The 18,354-nt window shown below is 45.1% G+C and overlaps 1 protein-coding gene across 1 annotated transcript; it reads right to left on the reverse strand.

Moving 5' to 3' along the window:
- Window positions 1–6,861: 6,861 nt before the first annotated feature.
- LOC149329371 (histone-lysine N-methyltransferase PRDM7-like) lies at window positions 6,862–18,354 on the reverse strand. The gene is made up of 11 exons (XM_089559233.1): window positions 18,225–18,354; window positions 17,841–17,915; window positions 15,172–15,215; window positions 14,676–14,820; window positions 13,988–14,101; window positions 12,919–13,020; window positions 12,475–12,551; window positions 11,774–11,962; window positions 10,942–11,194; window positions 8,591–8,756; window positions 6,862–7,354 (listed from the first exon to the last, which is right to left on the reverse strand). The coding sequence occupies exons 1-11, from the start codon at window positions 18,352–18,354 to the stop codon at window positions 6,862–6,864; spliced, it is 1,788 nt and encodes a 595-aa protein (XP_089415359.1).

An 18,354-nucleotide genomic window follows, 5' to 3' on the forward strand; every position in this document is an offset into this window, starting at 1 on the left:
TACTAACCGAACTGTCTCCGCTATGAGTTCTGTTCATTGATGCAAGAAATCGTACAGGAGACCAAGGGCTCGTCTGGCTTTTAGCCTTCAGCCTTTTCCTCCTATTAGACCCTAAGGAGGAAATAAAGGAAATTGGCATTTTGCATTGGGTAAGCATAGCTGACTGCCACTTGTTTAGCCATTAAGCCCACCTGTGTGGACTTTGGACAGTGCCCCTCACGATGCCAGTAATGTATGCACTATGGTCAAATGCAGCAACTTTGGATGGATTGGAAAGGCTGCCCAATTTTTTTTGGCAGTGATAAGATCTAATGTAGCCTAAATGTTTTTTTTTTTTGCCTCCGTGCAGAATTGACTGTAGAGACGTCTTGTTTGAGGCCTGATTTCTTCTTAAGGCCGATCTGTTGAATGAAATTCTTGATAGATATCCACAGCTTTTGATGACTGTGTCCTCTGCATTCAACTTTTATCCGTTCTTCCAAGTGAACTGTGCATTGTTGGTTCTCGCAGTTTATTTAAATTACTCTGCCTGTGCAACACAGGTTCCGTCGTCACAAAAGGTGACCGTGGCACACCTCCTCTGCAAGATTCAACCAGTGGAAGGCACCCTGTGAGCCACTGCATGGAATCTACTCCTTCTGGCATGGATAACCACCGGAGTAAAGCTGCAAGAAATAAGCTGCACAAATGCACCCACTGCAGCAAGGGATTCGAAAGTAGATGCCATCTAGTGCAGCATTTCCGAGTCCATACAGGCAACCGCCCATACCATTGTAACGACTGTGGAGATAGCTTTTCAAGGAAGTTCACCCTAGAGCAACACCAGCGCATTCACACAGGCGAGCGTCCTTACCATTGTGAATGCTGCGGTAGCAGCTTTTCACGAAGAACAAATCTGCGGGTACACCAGCGCACTCACACAGGGGAACGTCCCTACCGATGTGACCACTGTGGCAGCAGCTTTACATTGAAGAGCAGCCTGATGGGACACATTCGTACCCACACGGGTGAAAAGCCATTTAAGTGCCAGCTGTGCCCTATGGCTTTTGCGGTATATTCAAGCCTTATGACTCATGTTAGAACCCATACTGGTGAAAAGCCCTACCAATGTGACTTGTGCCAAAAGAGATTCACTCAAAGCCATAGTTTGAACTACCACAAGAACGCTGTTCACAAAAAATAGCAATGGTCCGTGATGCCCCCTGGTATAACTGTTGTGCTAACTGCCAATTTGTGTACAAGCTAGCAAGATTCTAGCTGACTACCCTATGTAAGTTGTGGGTAGCTAATCTGCATCCTTAATTACATTTTAAGCTTTGTTCTTTTGACAAACTTGTTAGAAAATGACATTTTTTGTGTCATTAGCCAACACACCCGCTCTGAGTCATTCCTGAAGACAGATAGGAAGCCTGCTGTGCTTATAAACTCTCGTGAGTGGAAGTAAAATCACTGTCACACATGAGTAGCATCACTTCTTGTTGGACCGAGACTTTCAAAAACATTGTACCCAGTATTATTCTCTGGCCCTAGCTGTCACCCTGCCTCAATAAAGAAATTCGGGGAGTGAAAGGTTGCACAGCAATTCATTTTATTAGTGCAGTCTGAGTGGGACAATTTTTGTGACACTAATTAGAAATTCACTTATTAAATCACTGAACCTATAAATGTTTGTATGACAATAAAGGAAAACTTGTTCTTGTGTAAATCTTTGTGTTTATTTCAGCAGTGTTAGTGGCAGGAATGAGTGAGGATAAGTTGGTGTCCAGCGTCAAAATGATGTGTCTTGCGTTAGTTTGAAGAGTTCTCTGTTGTTTGGAGTGAGAACTAACAAATGAGTTCACTAACATCTGCTTTAGCATTTCTCAGTGCACTGTCTGTGCTGAATATAAATGGCATAATATTTGTGGAGCATTGTTTCCACATTATATTTAATCTATTTTGTGTGTCAGAATAGCAACTGGTTGTGACCAATTCCCATTCTGCTAGCTTCTATGTTGTGTTGGTGTTATTTGAAAAAGCCTTCTTGATTTACATAAAATGTTCGTGATAACACGCTACAAGGGTCGTGGCTGGTAAATACTATGATTAGTGCCTACGATAAACATTGTATTGTAAAGCTCATAATTTGACTCCATTGTGTGAAATTGATTAGTGCACATCAGTATCAATAAAAAAAATCAGTCAAATAATAAGTGTTAGGAAAACAGTACAAAGTCACTGCTTTCGCATTATTTATCATGGGGGCTGGTCACATTTTGATTCTGAGAGGCTTGGACCTCCTGTTTAGTTCTGTTGCTGTACCTTCCCATATGTGACGAGAATAAGATGGCCAAATGCCCCTTTTGAACAATCACAGCATGAAAGCCTGCAGTTTTTTTTTTTCATCCATAATGTGATATACGCTTAATGCCCACAGCCATAGCAGTTGTCTCGTCCCTGTCACAGCTTTTCTAGCATGAGCTCCGCTATCTCTTGATAAACCGAGGTATGCAGGGAAGCCCACTTCTCGGCGGAGGTTGGGGTTGAATCGAGGTGTCAACAGCAGTGCATGTGATAGTGCAAAAATCCCACCTATTGCATGGTGCATTGTAGTCCATGCACCTCTGGTGTGCCTATAGCAGAAGTAGTGCCGACGATGCAAGGAGAAAATTTGTTCTTTGTTGCTAGGCTAAGGAATAGTGTAGACATGTAGATTAAGTTTCTGAGCTTAACTGCTAGTCCGTTTCAACGTCAGCTGGCTTGTCAAGTCTGATATCTTTTTATATACACAGCTATATATATATATATATATATATATATATATATATATATATATATATATATATATATATATAGCAGTTGTACTGTTTTCGATGCAAACTTGTGTTCCTCTCATTTACATCCACTTTTTTCTTCCGGCATGCCGAAGCTGCTCATCACGTGCTGTTTGGGCAACGGAGCCTCCTCATAAGCTGTCACCGCATTCTTGGTAGTTTTTATTTTATTATTTTGAGGGTGGGGCTGGCATTTCATGCTTCAACCTTCAAATAAATTGAGTATTTCTTCTGGTCTTTTGAAATACAAGTTATGAAGATTTTACTACCCATCATGCTATTAATTAGTGGCCAATTATATGGCAGTTCATGGATTTCAGTTGGTCACTCATTTTGCATGACCAACCGCAGCAGTGGCCTAGTCGTTTGAGCATCCACCTCACAAAGTTTTAATAAAAAAATGATGGCTGTATCAATGTTCTTTGTCATTAACAATGAATGACACTCATTAATTCTTAAGCCTGTGTAGGCAGATTTTGACTGCCCGTCCCATGAAGCCAGAAATGGTGCAAATTCATTCTTCAATGCAATGGTTGTTGGCCCGGTACCAGTAGGCCTATAAATTTGTAGGCAATTATCAGTTTTTCGTGAGCATAAGTATTGTAGCTATCTTCATGCAGAACTAAAACAAATGTTTGCTTTTCAACACACTTCTTTTCCAGCTCGACCTGCACAACCTGGAAAAGCTGTTTTAAGAGATTGTATTCCATATTCACCGTGTCATGCACATAACACCACATGAGCTTAGTGTCTTAGTGGATGTAATGTGGTTTTCACATGCAGGCTTGTGCTCCAGGGACCACAATTATGCTGTACCTTCTGGACATGACTCACCAGGTTAGAATCTGCACTTTTTCATCATATATGCTTTCCTGAAGGTTGTCTTTCAAAGAGCAGTTTATAGGATACGGAAGGTTCAGCTTGCGTAACTGTGGTGAATGATGGTGATACTGGATGGTGATATATGGTGATGGTGATATATTATGATGGTGATATGGTGATAGCTGTAGCATGCACGTCCTGCTTAAACATTTCCCAAGCGGCGAACAACGGCATCTTGCTCGAGAAACAGGATTCCAGTTGCGAGCGGACACGAATGACAAATTAATCATTAATTACTGAGGAGTTCAGCTTCTAAAGTGCCCATTTCAGCCTAAATTTTGAGCAGTCACTGCCTGCGAGGCGAGCAACCACCATACAGTGCTCAGAGTTGGCACAGGGTTTGGGCGTGAATAAAGGCGCATCTAGTGAATGCATGAGTTTCATTTAACAAAAATGAAAAAAAAAAAATAAAAAATAAACATACGAAAATAAAAATATATGAAAAATATATGAAAATAAAAAAATAGTACGCAAGGAAACCTTGCAGCACTTTAGAAAGCCAAAGTGCCCCTCCCCAATTTTTTTTTCTCTCGTGTCGGCACCTAAGGGTTTAGGAGAGAGCGGAGGAGCACCTTTTTTAATCTAACGTTTCATCGGTATTAATAAAGTTACGCCGGATGCAACTCAAGAACGAAACTGCAGGTCTCTTCGATTTGGCTTGCACTGGCCGTACTAGTTCTGCAGCGGTGCCAAGCGGTCACGTGAGCGAGCAGCGCCAGTTCAAGTGCAGGTACAGCCCGTACACTAGCGCGCACCGGCCACTGGCAAAACGAAGGCGCAAGTGCAGGCGCGCCATGCTGCACTACTTCCAGCACTACCTTCAGACCGAGTGCAAGGCGGCGAAGAACTCGTGCAGAACTAGGCTTGCACCTTGACAAAACGAGGAGAAAAGTGCAGAGGGCGCGCGCGGCACCGGAAAAACGAGGACGACGGTGCTGCACCCCTTGAACTGGTGCAGCTGGTGCTGCCAAATCGAAGAGACCTTGCAATGCCCCCCCCCCCCCCCCCCTCAAAGGAGGCACTTCCAATCAATGGCGTCGGCCGCTTCTAATGATGCAGTGGTTCCTGCTCAAATGGAGTTGCAGATGAAAGTGTTTTAACCACGGTTTAATCTGATTACCCACGGCATCATAAGAATTGTCCGATGCCATTGCTTCTTTTGACGGTGAAATGTCGCTTTGTTCTTGAGTTCTGACTGTATATCTTAAATTTTTTTTGTGGTGAGGTGATGAGCGATGGAGTACCGAGCGCCCGTGCGCTTTTCCTAACCTCAGTAAAAATCGTTTCATGAGCCCTTTAAGGGGGTAGGCAAAAAAAGAATCGGGTTACTTCAACAGCTGGACTTTGACGCGGCTTAATCGCACGTGCTGCCCATCTGCCGTCAAAAGCTTATTGAAGGTGAATGAATTTCATAGATTATGCGGGCTTGACGCTTTGCCTTATATGTAATTGGCCACTCTGCCAACAGCACACTCGACATCAGGCCGTATATAATTATTGAGGACAGCATGCAAAAGCGATGGTCAGATCGTTTCTTTTTTTATTTATAGTATTCACGAACTTATGACTGCGGGTCTGTATGTGCTCAAAGAATGCCGTTTTCTACGATACGCGGCGCTGTCGATGTTCTGCTTGTCCACAAGACGCTGTTCCAGGGTGTTGAATCAAATAAAAGTCGACATTTCTTTCACGACGCAACTGAAGCATTGTTCAGGATATGTAGGAATATACGTTGGTTAAAGACTCTGCAAAGCGGAAGGCCAGTGAAGGTGAGCATTATAGTCTGTGCAGGTAGTTGTCAGCTTTCGTCTTTGGCATTCAGTCGTCATCCTTAGCGCGGGCGGAAAAAGGAGCTCAATTCATTGGTGCTATAGCTTTGTGTCAGGTGGTAATGTCCAACATTCTGAGACAAAAATTTTGAAAATTCAAAAATTTTAAGGCACTGCTACAGAAATATTGAAGGTGATTACCCATTCTTTTGATATTTAGCAAAACCTTTGTTTTAACTTGTTTTCATCGATCGCATCGAACAGATAAGACTGCCATAGAAAACAAATGAAAATGCTTTTGACGATAGTGAAAATGTTAGTAGAAAAAATGCACAAGAGTGTCGTAGGGTGATGTGCAGATATGTTTATTGTTACAGTGAAATCTTACATTGCATGAACAAATTGCGTTCATAAACAGTTTCCCACTCAAAAATGCTTTTGTCCAGAATTGTTTCATATGATACAGAGGCTGTCGCGCACACTAGAACACAGCGCACTAGGCGCGCACTACCATGTATATAAACAACTTTGTTTGATCATTCGGGCATGACACAAGCTTCCGTCACTTACCTTGGTAACTCCATACGTGAGTATAGGATATTCTGCAAATCCTAGCGTGAAGGCAGCAATACAGACTGCAGCGAAACTGACAGCACGATGCAGCCAGATTTTATTTTTCGTGTTTGGGGTTCATCAGTATTCTTTATTCACCATAGCTCTGGGCTTTAGGAAAAAAAAAGCTATACGAATAGCTCATACAGTTGACATGTTCATGGCGGTTAGATCCATGTTACACTGATCAAAGGGTGACACGTTCCTTTATGTATTCACTTTTTATTGACACAACTAGTTGCAGGGACGTTACAGGGTTGGTTGTGAACACGAGTGCAATCTACAAGTCGCAAAGTGTTACCACAAACAATAATTAGTCTAGAATAAATAGCTCAAATGCCAAACTTGCTGCCACTAAGTTGCATTGTCAAATGCTGCTGGCTGGGGAGATGCAAGGATTCCCAGAAAACTTGGGGGAACCTGTAAGAGCTTCAAGCCACGAAGAAAAGAGTCACCGAGAGTCCCGTGGTCCTCCCGTTGTTGTTAACCGAACCCCGCTTCCGACGCGGCCGTGCGCAGGCGCCGATATCTGGACAGGTATGTGCGCCCCAATCGCGCCTGCTCGCGCGTTGCGCCTCGCGCATGCGCATACAGACTCCAGCGTACGCCCGTGCGCGTAGGTGCTTCGCCCATACACCTAGGATCTGTCAGTCAAGTTAGCCCTTCAGGGTAACTGCCTTCACCTTTCCTTTCCTTGTTTGTTCACCCTTGTTTCATGTCGGCTCTGCGACTGACGTACTTCCTCCCTCCCTCCCTCGCGTGTGCCTCCACCTGTACCGAGTCCCTCACTCCTCTTCCGCAGCAGAGTCGTGGCGTGTGCGCACATGCTTTCTCATGTTGGCCATGTCCCTGAACCCTTTCCCGCAGTGGGGGCAGTGCAGCCTGTACTGGCGGTAATGCACCACCCTCTCGTGACTCGTGGCATGGCCGCGTTGCGCGAACCTCTCCCCGCACTGTGAGCAGGCGTGGGGTTTCTCTCCCGTGTGTGTCAGCAGGTGAGTGTTGAGGTCGCCCCTCCGGCTGAACCCCTTTCCGCAGTGGGGACACAGGTGGGATTTAGCCCCGCCGTCCACAGAGTGCTGCTCCCTGCGGTGACTCCACAGATTGGACGCTTGGTTGAAGCGCTGTCCGCAGTCCGCGCACTCATGCGGCCTCTCCCCAGAGTGGACCAGCAGGTGGCGGGTGAGATGAGGCCGATGTTTGAAGCCCTTCCCGCACTCCGGGCACACGAAGGGCCGCTCACCCGTGTGGGTCCGCTCGTGTCTGGTGACGTGGCATCTGGGTGGGTGACAACGGAAGAAAATTCCAGGGATGCACTTGAGTCTGCTTAGGTGCAGCAGTGGGAAAGCATTTCTCTCACTGCTGCCGATTATGTTGCTGCGCGTCAGTTTCTTTATTCCTCTGCCGTTTCTAAAGTCGTGCTTTCGCTCCGACTCCGGTTGTACCACATCCAAAGGCGTGGGTGCAATTGCTAGAGCGTCAAGTCAGCGCACAAAAGTACTAATGAAATAATTATTTCAATAATTATTTCATCAAATCGACTCAATTACCGACGAATGTGCAAAGTAATTCCCTAAATGTACTAATTCAGGCAGTTAATAACACAAATAATGCATCAGTATGTGGACTTACTAGATTTTATTTTTATTTTATTAATTGAGTTATTAAATACTTCACATATTCGATTAATTATCCACTATTGGTGAAACAGTTCACTAAACCAACTAATTGGTTAATTTGACCAATTAATTGATCGACATCTAATTATACCCATGACAAATTAATTATTAATTTGTATCAATTGCATAATTATTCAATCAACAGTTGTACTAATTACCCCTATAATGGATGACTGACAGTTCGTGCAGACATGCTCTGACGACACGCTCTGCAAACAAGCCCTGTGCACGCCACTCATGACACAAGAAATGTTTTCGCATTAAAACAGGGATGCCGGCACGCTAAGCATGCAAGCCTCACTGACGACGCAGAGGATGAAAACTAAGCTGCCCACTGCATGCGTGTTGCCACCCGTGGCCGCGGATCCAGTTCTGCTTTTTCCACACGGCAGCTCCGCGAATGCGCACCTCCCCTGTTTGAAAACCAACCACCAGCTCTCACAGCATATGTTCATTCTAGTGACGGTCGCTTGCGACAGATGGCGACAGCTCTTAAACATACGCTAGCCACTTAGCAGGCTTTGTTGCCTCTGAACTGGATTCTCGTGTCTTCATCGCTTGTTTTCTACGGGTAGCAGCCAAATTTTCGCCACTCCCCAGAGGAAGACAGAACATGTCTAAAAAACGGTGGAGGAGGCCACAGTATATCTTTTACATCCCTCTGTAATAGCACTGCATCCGGTTGTAACTCTTGTCAAACCATGCTATTGCCCCCACCCCTTCCCACACTTTTTAAATCTAAATAATGGAGAACACTTATTTGTTGCAAAGTAGTAGGTGTACGTATACACATTAAAAGCACCCAAACGTGGCGAGCAGTCAAATCTTGTCTTACATGTAATCGTTGGAGTAGGGGCAGTGGGCACAGCGGTGCCTTCCCTGTGGCCTCTGCGGGTGCTTGCGCAGCCTGTGTTTCACCAGGTGGCCTTGCGCGGCAAAGAGATCGCCGCATGTGTCGCAGGAGAAGACCGATTGCGATTCGGGTTCGTGGTCTCCATTGTCTGAGTGCAGAAAGAACAAACAGAACAGAACAGACTCGTGAACGGGTTCCAGCATCAAGCTTCAATAATCACAAATTCACGTGTACAGACGGGCGCAGAATGGTTACTATTGCTTTGTTTTCATCGCCTTGTGCAATATGCGGAGAACTCCAGGAGAAATCTGAAAATCTGGCATGTTTTATTGCGAAAGTTTCTTTTTCTGCAGGCATCTTCACACAGAGCGAAAGCTTTGCGCGCCTTTCGTTTGTCGTGACCGTGAGGCTCAGTAATATGCGTTGTGGGGCTAGTTGGTCCATTCTCAGAATTCCTTTTTGAGGCGCAGTGTAGCGGCAACGACGAATTAGTAATGAAGTGAGAGGCCCTGCTTCGACGGGCGCCGCCATGTTGCCCGAACGCAGAACGGCATGTAGAGGTGGGCGGAAGTCCGACACGGTCACCCCCTGATTTGTTCGCCCTGACAATCTGCATTGGCAGCTTCCGGCGAGATTGGTCGGCAGCGAACAGCCGCCAGAAGGCCCATCCACCTGGAGCAATTTACCTGAGAAACACTGGCGAAAGGTAAATGTACCAATTTACTGTTCTCCAGTGTTCCTCAGGTAAATCGCTTCAATTGGGTCGCCTTTAAAGGACCATGGACACCATTTTACTTGCATATTTTCTTCTTTCACATGACGCGTTAGCCATTAAAATACATTTTTCATAACCTGGTATTCACCTACGCCTATTACTCCGCTAACTAATCACAACAGTAAACGAAATCAGGTTTTTTGTGTTTGACTGTTAAACAAGCCAGGAATTAAAATTCTAGAGATTATAATTTTTTTCTTGTGATTAGTTTCCTGTTTAGGTAACAAGTGAAGTATTAACAACGGACTACTTTTTTGTCATGGAGGAATTCTATGCGCGGAGGTTGAATGTGGGCGGAGCTTCACTGCAGACTTAACTTGTATCCAGCTGCTATATATTTAGGGCCCTTCGTTTCCAAGTAAAACCTGATTTCACCCGATTCGGACACACCAGAGAGGCTTCTTAAAAATCACGTGAAATCTGACATTTACCTACAAGTGCGTCTCCCATAGTGAATATACCTTTTTTAGTGCTCAAGGAACTCACCCGACAGTTAACGAATACTTTGTGCTTATTCCAGAGGAGAGATTTATTAGCCCACTGATGATCTTAAACATCTTTTAAAATGCTGGCCGGGGTGTTTGAATTTCTTTGGAGGAGAAATTCAAGAGGCCCGTGTACTGTGCAATCTCAGTGTATGCTAAGAACCCCAGGTGGTCGAAATTTCCGGAGCCCTTCACTACAGCATCTCTCATAGCCTGAGTCGCTTTCGGACGTTAAACGCCATAAACCAAACCCAACCAAACCAACCTTGTGCTTATTCCAGAGGAGAGATTTATTAGCCGACTGATGATTTTAAACATCTTTTAAAGCCTAGCTATTAGTCATGAGGCTTATTAATTTAACGACATATTAAGGACGTCTTGTTCGCATCATTGGAACAAATCGGAACCCCCACAAACGACGTCTTGTTTCAGTACTCATGCGCTTAAAAATGGACGCTCTAATGCTGAAGGAATGGTTTGGTTTGGTTTATTGGGGCTTAACGTCCCGAAGCTGAAGGAATGGTTTTGAGATGTACAAACAGACGCGGGTAGACCTTGTATGGACGCAGAAGGGCTGCGTAGGTGATTATAATAATGTACACAATAATTCACGCAGTTTTTCGTTCAACTTGTCAATGACGTGCTCTTTATGAAGTAATGACTAGAAATTAAACATTATGTGCCTTGAACGAAAATCCGTTCTCATACAAAATTTTATTTTGCTGAAAAATGCCAAAAAAGAAGTATGTACTAAATGTCTGATAAATAACCTGAATTATAAACTGAATTTGAACTCCAAAAAATTTCCTTTTTTTTACGCTCCTAGTTTTCGAGAATTGAAACGTGAAAACGAGGGTCACATATTTTGTGCATGAGAAAGTTGGGTTTCGTTCCAACGCAAGTAAAACTCCTGCAATGCAACACGCCTCAGCACTCGACTCAAGGTTCAGATGCATTCAGGTTCTAGTGTGTCGTGCCATCGAGAGATCATCAACCTCTCTTTTCAACATTAATCAGCTCACCCAACCCATTTGGAGCTGTTTGTCGCTGGCGTGAAATGACGAGACCCTCACCTTCCGCGGTTGGCCCCGAACCTCGTGGCTTGCCGAGAAGCCCCAGCTCCCGGGCGAATGCTGTGCCGTACCACACGAAGAGCTCCTCGCCAGCGCCCACGGCCTTTGGTGTCCGGTAGTAGATGTTGCCATCGCGCCTGAAGGCCACCAGATTCTGCTCCTGCGGACTCGCCGCGCAGTTCACGTAGCGCATCCAGTTGGACTTGTCCAGCGGACGACCGTCCACCAGGTACACCTCGCCGTCTTTGCGAATCTGCGGACAAACCGGGAAAAAAATTCGCCCGGATGATCTGTCCTCAGCATTAGCTTCGGGGCGCCCTGAAATACTCTATGAAAAATGCTGACAGAGTGAAGAATCAAAGAAACTTTCCAAAAAGAATGTTTGAAGGTTGATTTTTCTGAATGTTAGCCTGACGCTGAAGTGTAGAATACAGTAAAAATGCCCACACCGATGGTTTGCGAAGCTGTATTCAACCAAAGCGTGTTGCATACTACGCTGTTATACAGAACCATGGTGCCGCGCTATTATTTTAGTAAGGCAAACATTACGCCACAACAGATTTTCACCTGTATTCCATAAATGGAAGAGTATGCTGAGAGAGCTTCGAAGTGAGCATTTCTATGGTGCATAGGTTAATGCAGGTCTATCCTGGAAGCTAGAAATAGTTAGACCACTCACTGAAAGTACCTTTGCAACATATCTGATGGCAGATATTCACATTACGTGGAAGTATGTCTTGTTGGTAACCATCTAACTGCCGTCGTAAAGCACAAAAAGTACTCTAACCGCTGCTGCCTCAGTGGTTCCAATGATGTCTTGTGTCCGACGCACCTGCCAGGTATAGCCGTTGCCCTCTCCGTTGTCCTCCACCTTGACGCCCTCGTAAGGGCCAAAGTAGATCCTCTTGGGCAGTGGTTTCAGCGTGAACACGCCGTACTGGGCCCCTTTGATGGTGGAGCGGCTGATGGACAGGCCGTCGGGGAGGGTCTTGTTGGCGCGAAGCGGGTCCCCGGCGTCCACCTGCGGACGGCGTGGCCATTTGAAGCTGCCTGCAATGCCTCTGGCTACCGTTTTCTACAGCACTGGAAATCCACAGACTACAGTGCTCTCTGGAGCTGAAGTTTGAGACTCGACAATTCTCTTCATTTGCGTTTGCTTGAATGCAAATGCAATAGTTGAGTGAGGTTAAGAAGTTTGCGTGGATAGAGTGGCTGCAACTGGCAAGGGTAGGATTATAATTACAGAGACGTGGGACCTTTGCCCTGCAGTGAGCGTAGTCAGGCTGATGATGAAACGGGCTGAAATAATGAAAAGACGCGCGAGACAGTGAAAGGATGGAGACAGAATTGCCACAGTCGAGAGCTCCATTAAGATGAAGGCACATTCTTACGTTACAGACCACTGTTTCGATCTGCTTGGCAAGCTCGCTGCTCGCATTTTTCATTGACTCACTCTGTGTCGGCCGAAACCGGACGAGGTCTGAGGACAGTGTTTCAGAATCACCATCCAATGTTCACGCGCTTCGCACTCACCTCCGCGTCCTTGACGTGGGTCAATGGTCCGTGCTCGGGGCAGTCGCCAGGGTGGTCGATCCCACAGTCATCGCAAACTGGAAGCAGAGTATCCAGTCCGGGGTTTTGCCACTGACGATGCTGACTTTCTGCATCCAGTTCTCGCTTATTCAAGTGAGTTCATGAGCCTCAGTACTGCGGCCAAGCCTCATTAGGCAATGATGGCAAAGGCATCTGTCACTGCGCTCCTTCTGAGCGATCAAAAGTGCAAGGGTTATCCAACTATAGCCGCCCCGGAGTCTAAACAGCCAAGGCCAGCTCTAAAGGATCTTTTCTAAGACCTCCTAACATTGTAGACACGCCGCCCTGTAGTACAGGTATCCATGCACTTTCTAGGTTTTCTATCGTGTAGGATGCTTTTAAATAACTTGTTTTTATAGGAACCGGTTTTTATAGACAACTCACATAGGTATTCCTCGTCGGAGCTGTCGTCGCATTCCATGTAGTTGACCTCTTTTCGTTGGCGTCTCGGGTAGCGGGACCCGCTGGAAGATGTCTCAAGCGAGGCTGCATTTGATCACAGGATACTTGCTATAAGCATGGCTTGTCGCAGTTTCAACGGAATCTTACGATTCTGAGATAAAAAGCAAACAAGTTGCAGCTTATCAAGCTTCTTTTATTGAAAACAAAACCCAAACACCAATCCCCAGCAGAGTAAAACATCAAACTGTACGTAATCCGTAGTAATTAACTGATGTCTGAAAACTTAAGCCCATACCATTGTCAAAAACTCTGCCGATTCCTTTCTTTTTTTGTTGTTTTGTTAGCACACGTCTCCTAACAGACTGTTTCAGTGACACTCAGCGGAAACTTGGCTGATAACCGCGTGATTGCGTCTGTAATAAAATTTTTCCGAAGAAGTTAGCCAGGTGTAACAATCCCAGGTGAAATGTGTGAACTGCAGATCATGCCTTTCCAGCTGCAAACCTTCAATTCCAGCTAGAATTGCATTTTTTTTTCAGCTGGAATATTTACTCGGAATTTTGTGTCCACAGGGAGCAGTTCTTGCTTCCAGGTGGAAAATTTTCAGCTGGAGTTTTGTTCCAGCTCGAGTCTCTTTTACACGCCCAAATATCACTCCAGCTGGAAATTCAACTAGAAAAGTTTTTTTTTCATCATGAGATACCAAAGACGAAACTCTTCCCAGCCTCCATTTTCGTTTGGGGTAGTCTTGCTGTGTCATTAGGCTTTATTTTAGCCAACTCTCAGAGAGTGCACTCCTGCATAGTCATGCACCCAACACTTAATGCTTTTTTTTCTCCCTTCTAACCTTTGGTTGCAAAACAGCCTGCAATAATTCGTCGCGTATGCTCCCAAAAATCTACTGCCACACTAGCTCTTCACGGCGATGGGTACGTCACTTGCTTCTCTGGTCTCACTGAGTACCCCTCGCTGAATATCCTTATTAGGGATAGTCGGGGTGTACATCGAATAACCAAACAAGCGGGCTTCCTCCAGGAACCCGCACACTCACAGGAGGGCTGGCCGGACGACCCCTGGCCGCTGTCTTCGCCTTCCTGCGCGTAGCTGACTTCCTTGACTGCACGCTTTGGGTAGCGCCTGTCGTCAGCCCCATTTGCAGCGGTAACTGAGGCGAATAAGATGGGATATGTAAGGTATTACCACCTCCCACATACGCATACATGCTCGTCGCATAGGCCAGGAATAGATCGCGCTTTGTGTGTATGCGTATAAAGCAAGTTGTATCCAAAAGCGTTGCCTATTATTTCATTAGTTTATGGGTTAAGGAAAACTCCATATGTGATCAGCGTGTGGCACCAATCGTTCGCCAGAAAACACTACACCGTGCAAATCAAAGTTGTTTCACCCGAACCAGGGAATGATAAGGGAAACCTAAGGAGGATGGTGCAGTTCAAAGAGAGGCAGAGGCAGGCAGCGCAACCTTTGTGGAACCCACAAACCGTAAGAAGGAGTTCATTAAATGTCAGTAAACCTTAGGTAACGAGCTAGCTAATCGGATTAATTTTGTAATGAACTGACGTCCCCCACGACTGAGAGTATTCTCCTAAAATATGTTATATTTCAAACAGTCCGTTTCTAGGAACCTCTCCAAGTGGTCGCTCAAGCACCGGAGATTACAGCGAATAAACAGATGCAATGGAGACGATTTCTCTGCAAGGGTGAGGAAACTGATAACTTACCTGTCTCGACACGGTAGCAATCTTCTGAAAACCCTCTCTTCTCTGTTTCGGCACTGTGTCCTTTTACCGGAGGAGCCCACAGCTGTCGGCGCCGAGCAGCGGTCTTCTGTATCCGGCTTGAGCTCTCGTTCTTTGTCAAATGGGCCTGATTATGACGTGCGCAAATAAGCCGCATTAAACAACTGCGAAAAAAAGCTCATTCCGCAGTGCAGCATACCAAGCAGAAGACAAAGAGACAGTAATGGAAGAAATAGGCTCATTGAATTGTTTCGTCATGCGATTAGTGCTAGTGTACTGTGCGGTTTAACATATTTTTAACGTCTCTCTTGCTAAAGAATACTTTTCGTCGGAGGAGTACTGAAGCTTAAACTTATTTCAGTTTCCAAAGACAAAGACAGGATGATGAAGGATAAGGCATTACCAGCTTAATTGCAATTAAGCGTTGGCCCACTGCAGGTTGCAATAAAGGCCTACCTGCGCAGAACTAAACCCTTACCTGCGTGTCCTTGATTTGCTTGCCATGGTTTCGACTCTGGGTGCCTGAAAGTAATCAGTAGAGTTGATAAGGCGCACTAAAAACAGGAATGTGAACTCCTTTCTTGTTTTGCCGAAAGAAATGGATAAAACAGACGGAGTTTCAGATGCGTGTTCAAGGTCGAAGATTCCGATGGTGTTTCAGTAAGTATGGAATTAAAAAAAGAAGGAAAGTGAAGGAAACTCTCAAAACGTTCGCAGGTGAAAATACCTAAAGCTAACAACAACGTGATAGCAAAACAAGCTCGAAGGGAAGTTAAAGAGCTCCGATCGGTGCTTAATAAACTGCGCTCGCCAGACGTACAAGTACAGGCAGTATAAAGCTAAGTGCAACTTTTTAACGCGACAACGTAAAAGACCCGTTGTCCGCAAAACCCAGTGACAGCGTTGTCGGAGAAAAATCACGAGCATGTCTCCGGCAGGTGGTGCCCGGAGAGCAACCTAGGAGGCAGGGGGGGGGGGGGGGGGGTGGGTCACCTAGGTCACGTGACCTGGCGCCGTCATCCCAACCTGCCTGTGGATAGGGAGAGAAAACCTCCCACCATAGGAGGTGGCAGTTAAATAAATGGTTGGTGGCTCGGAAAGAGCAACCTGGGCCGCACAAGGTCCAGTGCTGGGAGCACCTGGAATCGCAGGGCAGTGGCATATATCATTTATAACAGCTACACAACTGCACCAGGAGGAGTACAAGGACTCCAAGGGATCTACGAATGTAAAGTAGTGAATGACCATCTGCATACATGGGAATTAACCCATTAGGCCATCGCGTCATACCCTTAAGGCGCACCTTAAGTGTCCCGTCCAATTTTTATCCACCTTGTGACACAATTAAACAAAGCTACATTAAGAAACGGTACTCGAAAAGTGTGGATATCCGCAGCACACCTCTGATTCTCCCTTTTATCGCAGAGGTGAAGACCTGCTTTAAATTTTTACTGATATATGCTGTACCTCAAATGACCTTTCCTTAAGAGGCCATAAATGTGGTTTTGGTTAGTGCTGAAGTTTTTTTGGTAATATTTGAGTACAGTAACCTGAGAAATTTGTCGGCACACTGTAATGATGGTGATCAATGACCACCGGCTGGAATTGAAGGACCATTTTCAGAGGTGTCTATTAAGTATCAATTTCGCCACTAATTCAGGTAGGGCGTAATCACAGGTCAGGCATATAACCCTACCGAGAATCTCCGAATTCGGATTCAAATGCAGAGACTTGTACTGATGCAGAAGGAACCGTATCGCTTGTATATCCACACAACTTTTGGAGCGAAAAGCTTCACTACGAGGGTCGGAAGCGAGCTTCGCGTATGCCGTGAAACTGAACGGCGAGTTCTACGCATGCGCGAAACCGAGTGACGTCACGCGCGGCGCAGGTGGCCGTCGTCGCCGCCGCGAGGCTGGGAATCGAACCAGGGCCTTTGGCATTTGAAATGGAGGCGCTACCACTCTGCCACGAATGCTCAAGCTTCGAGCATGAATAAAGGCGCATCTAGTGGACGCATGGGTTTCATAAATAAAATAAAAGGAATAAAAAAATCAGAATTAGAAAAAAATTAAAATGCATTAAAAAAAGAAATAGAAATAAGAAATGAAATGAAAAAACGTAATGAGAAGAAAGAAAACAGCTAAGAAAATAAAGGAAAACAAACAACAAAATGAAATATGAAAAATTAAAAACAGGAAATAAATAAAAAGAAAATAATTCTAATAAGCAAGAAACAAATAAAAATGTAATGAAAGAAGTAAAATAGAATATAACAAATAAATGAAATACAAACACTGCGCCAGGAAAGGCTTTCGCCTTCCAGCACTTTGGAGAGCCAAAGTGCCCCCTGAATTCACCTGATAAATTCCACTAATCCAATTCAATCCAGCCACAAATAGATCTTAATCTACCCACTAATTACCAATATTCTAGGTCACTGTACACTAATCCACCTTAGTCCATTTTCTCGGGTGGGCCTAAAGTTCGGGGGGTCGTCTGGAATATTTGTGGGTGGGCCAACTTCGAAATGCTGTTGCATTTTCTTTTTCAGGAATGTAGTTATCCTGGCTCCAAGTTTTATTTTTTTAGACTGCAATTACTAGAGTAGAGTTGGTAGACCACCATACGCGGCATGTGTACGGGTGTAATCCTAGGTTCGAATCCTGCCTCGGCAGCACATATATGGTTGTCTTTTTCTTCTATATTTTACCCGCTGCGACATTTTGATGGCGGCAAAATGCAAATCTCTCGTGTTCTGGGAGATGTGTCACCGCACATTAAAGCGTCAGTAACTGGTACAGCTGGTCTAAATTTATACCGAGCCCTCCACTATATCTAGCCATCCTATGTAGCTTGAGAACATGACGTATACCTACATTTGCATATGGAAAGAAACAACTCGCACTCACATCAACGAGTAGCTCGACAGTCCAATCTGGAAAGCTGACTGTTTACTCCACAAAATATTGGTTTGTATGCTTGTAGGCTAAGTTGTACAAAACTCTTATCTCCGGTATCGCTGAGGTACGTGAAACCGAGACTGAGACGTGCATTTTGCCGTAGCAACTGAAGCAAGAAAGTGGTCGGAGAAACAAAAGAACTGATCAGCAATTGGCTTTGCGTGACAGTTTTTTGCATACTTACGGGAGTTTGACTTTGTTGGAGGTTTAGGTGGAGCCGGTTTCGGTTTCATAAATTCAGGAAGCGGTGGCTTCAGTTCTGTAAATATGCAGATAAGAGTCGTACCTGTTATCCGCAATTCTGTTTTTGCTTGTATCTCCTTTTATGCTAGCAATCAGCGATGTCTGTTTAGGCGCACGACTGTGTGCCGTTGATCTCGGCCCCAAAAACTTTTCACTCAAACTTTCAAATTGAGGCGCCTCATGCAATTTTGTAATATGCACTGCTGTTGCGTTTAAAATCGCTTCATTCTGGTAGTTATGAAATATATGAATCGCGGAAAACTGCTGAAGCAAGGCGTTTTTTTCAGACAGCTCCGAAGGAAGGCAATGAAAAGTGTTCACTCACCCAGCTTCACCATCAGCTCGTAGTTCTCTTTTATGTTCGCATACCGCGTCTTCACGTATTCCGAAAGCCCCTTCCATTCTTCGTCCGTGAAATAGTGACGAATTTCTTTAAAGTCGTCTTCACTCGCCAT

This window comes from Amblyomma mixtum, chromosome 9 (assembly GCF_055824585.1).
Source record: "Amblyomma mixtum isolate Tamu chromosome 9, ASM5582458v1, whole genome shotgun sequence".
Classification (NCBI taxonomy): Eukaryota; Metazoa; Arthropoda; class Arachnida; order Ixodida; family Ixodidae; genus Amblyomma; species Amblyomma mixtum.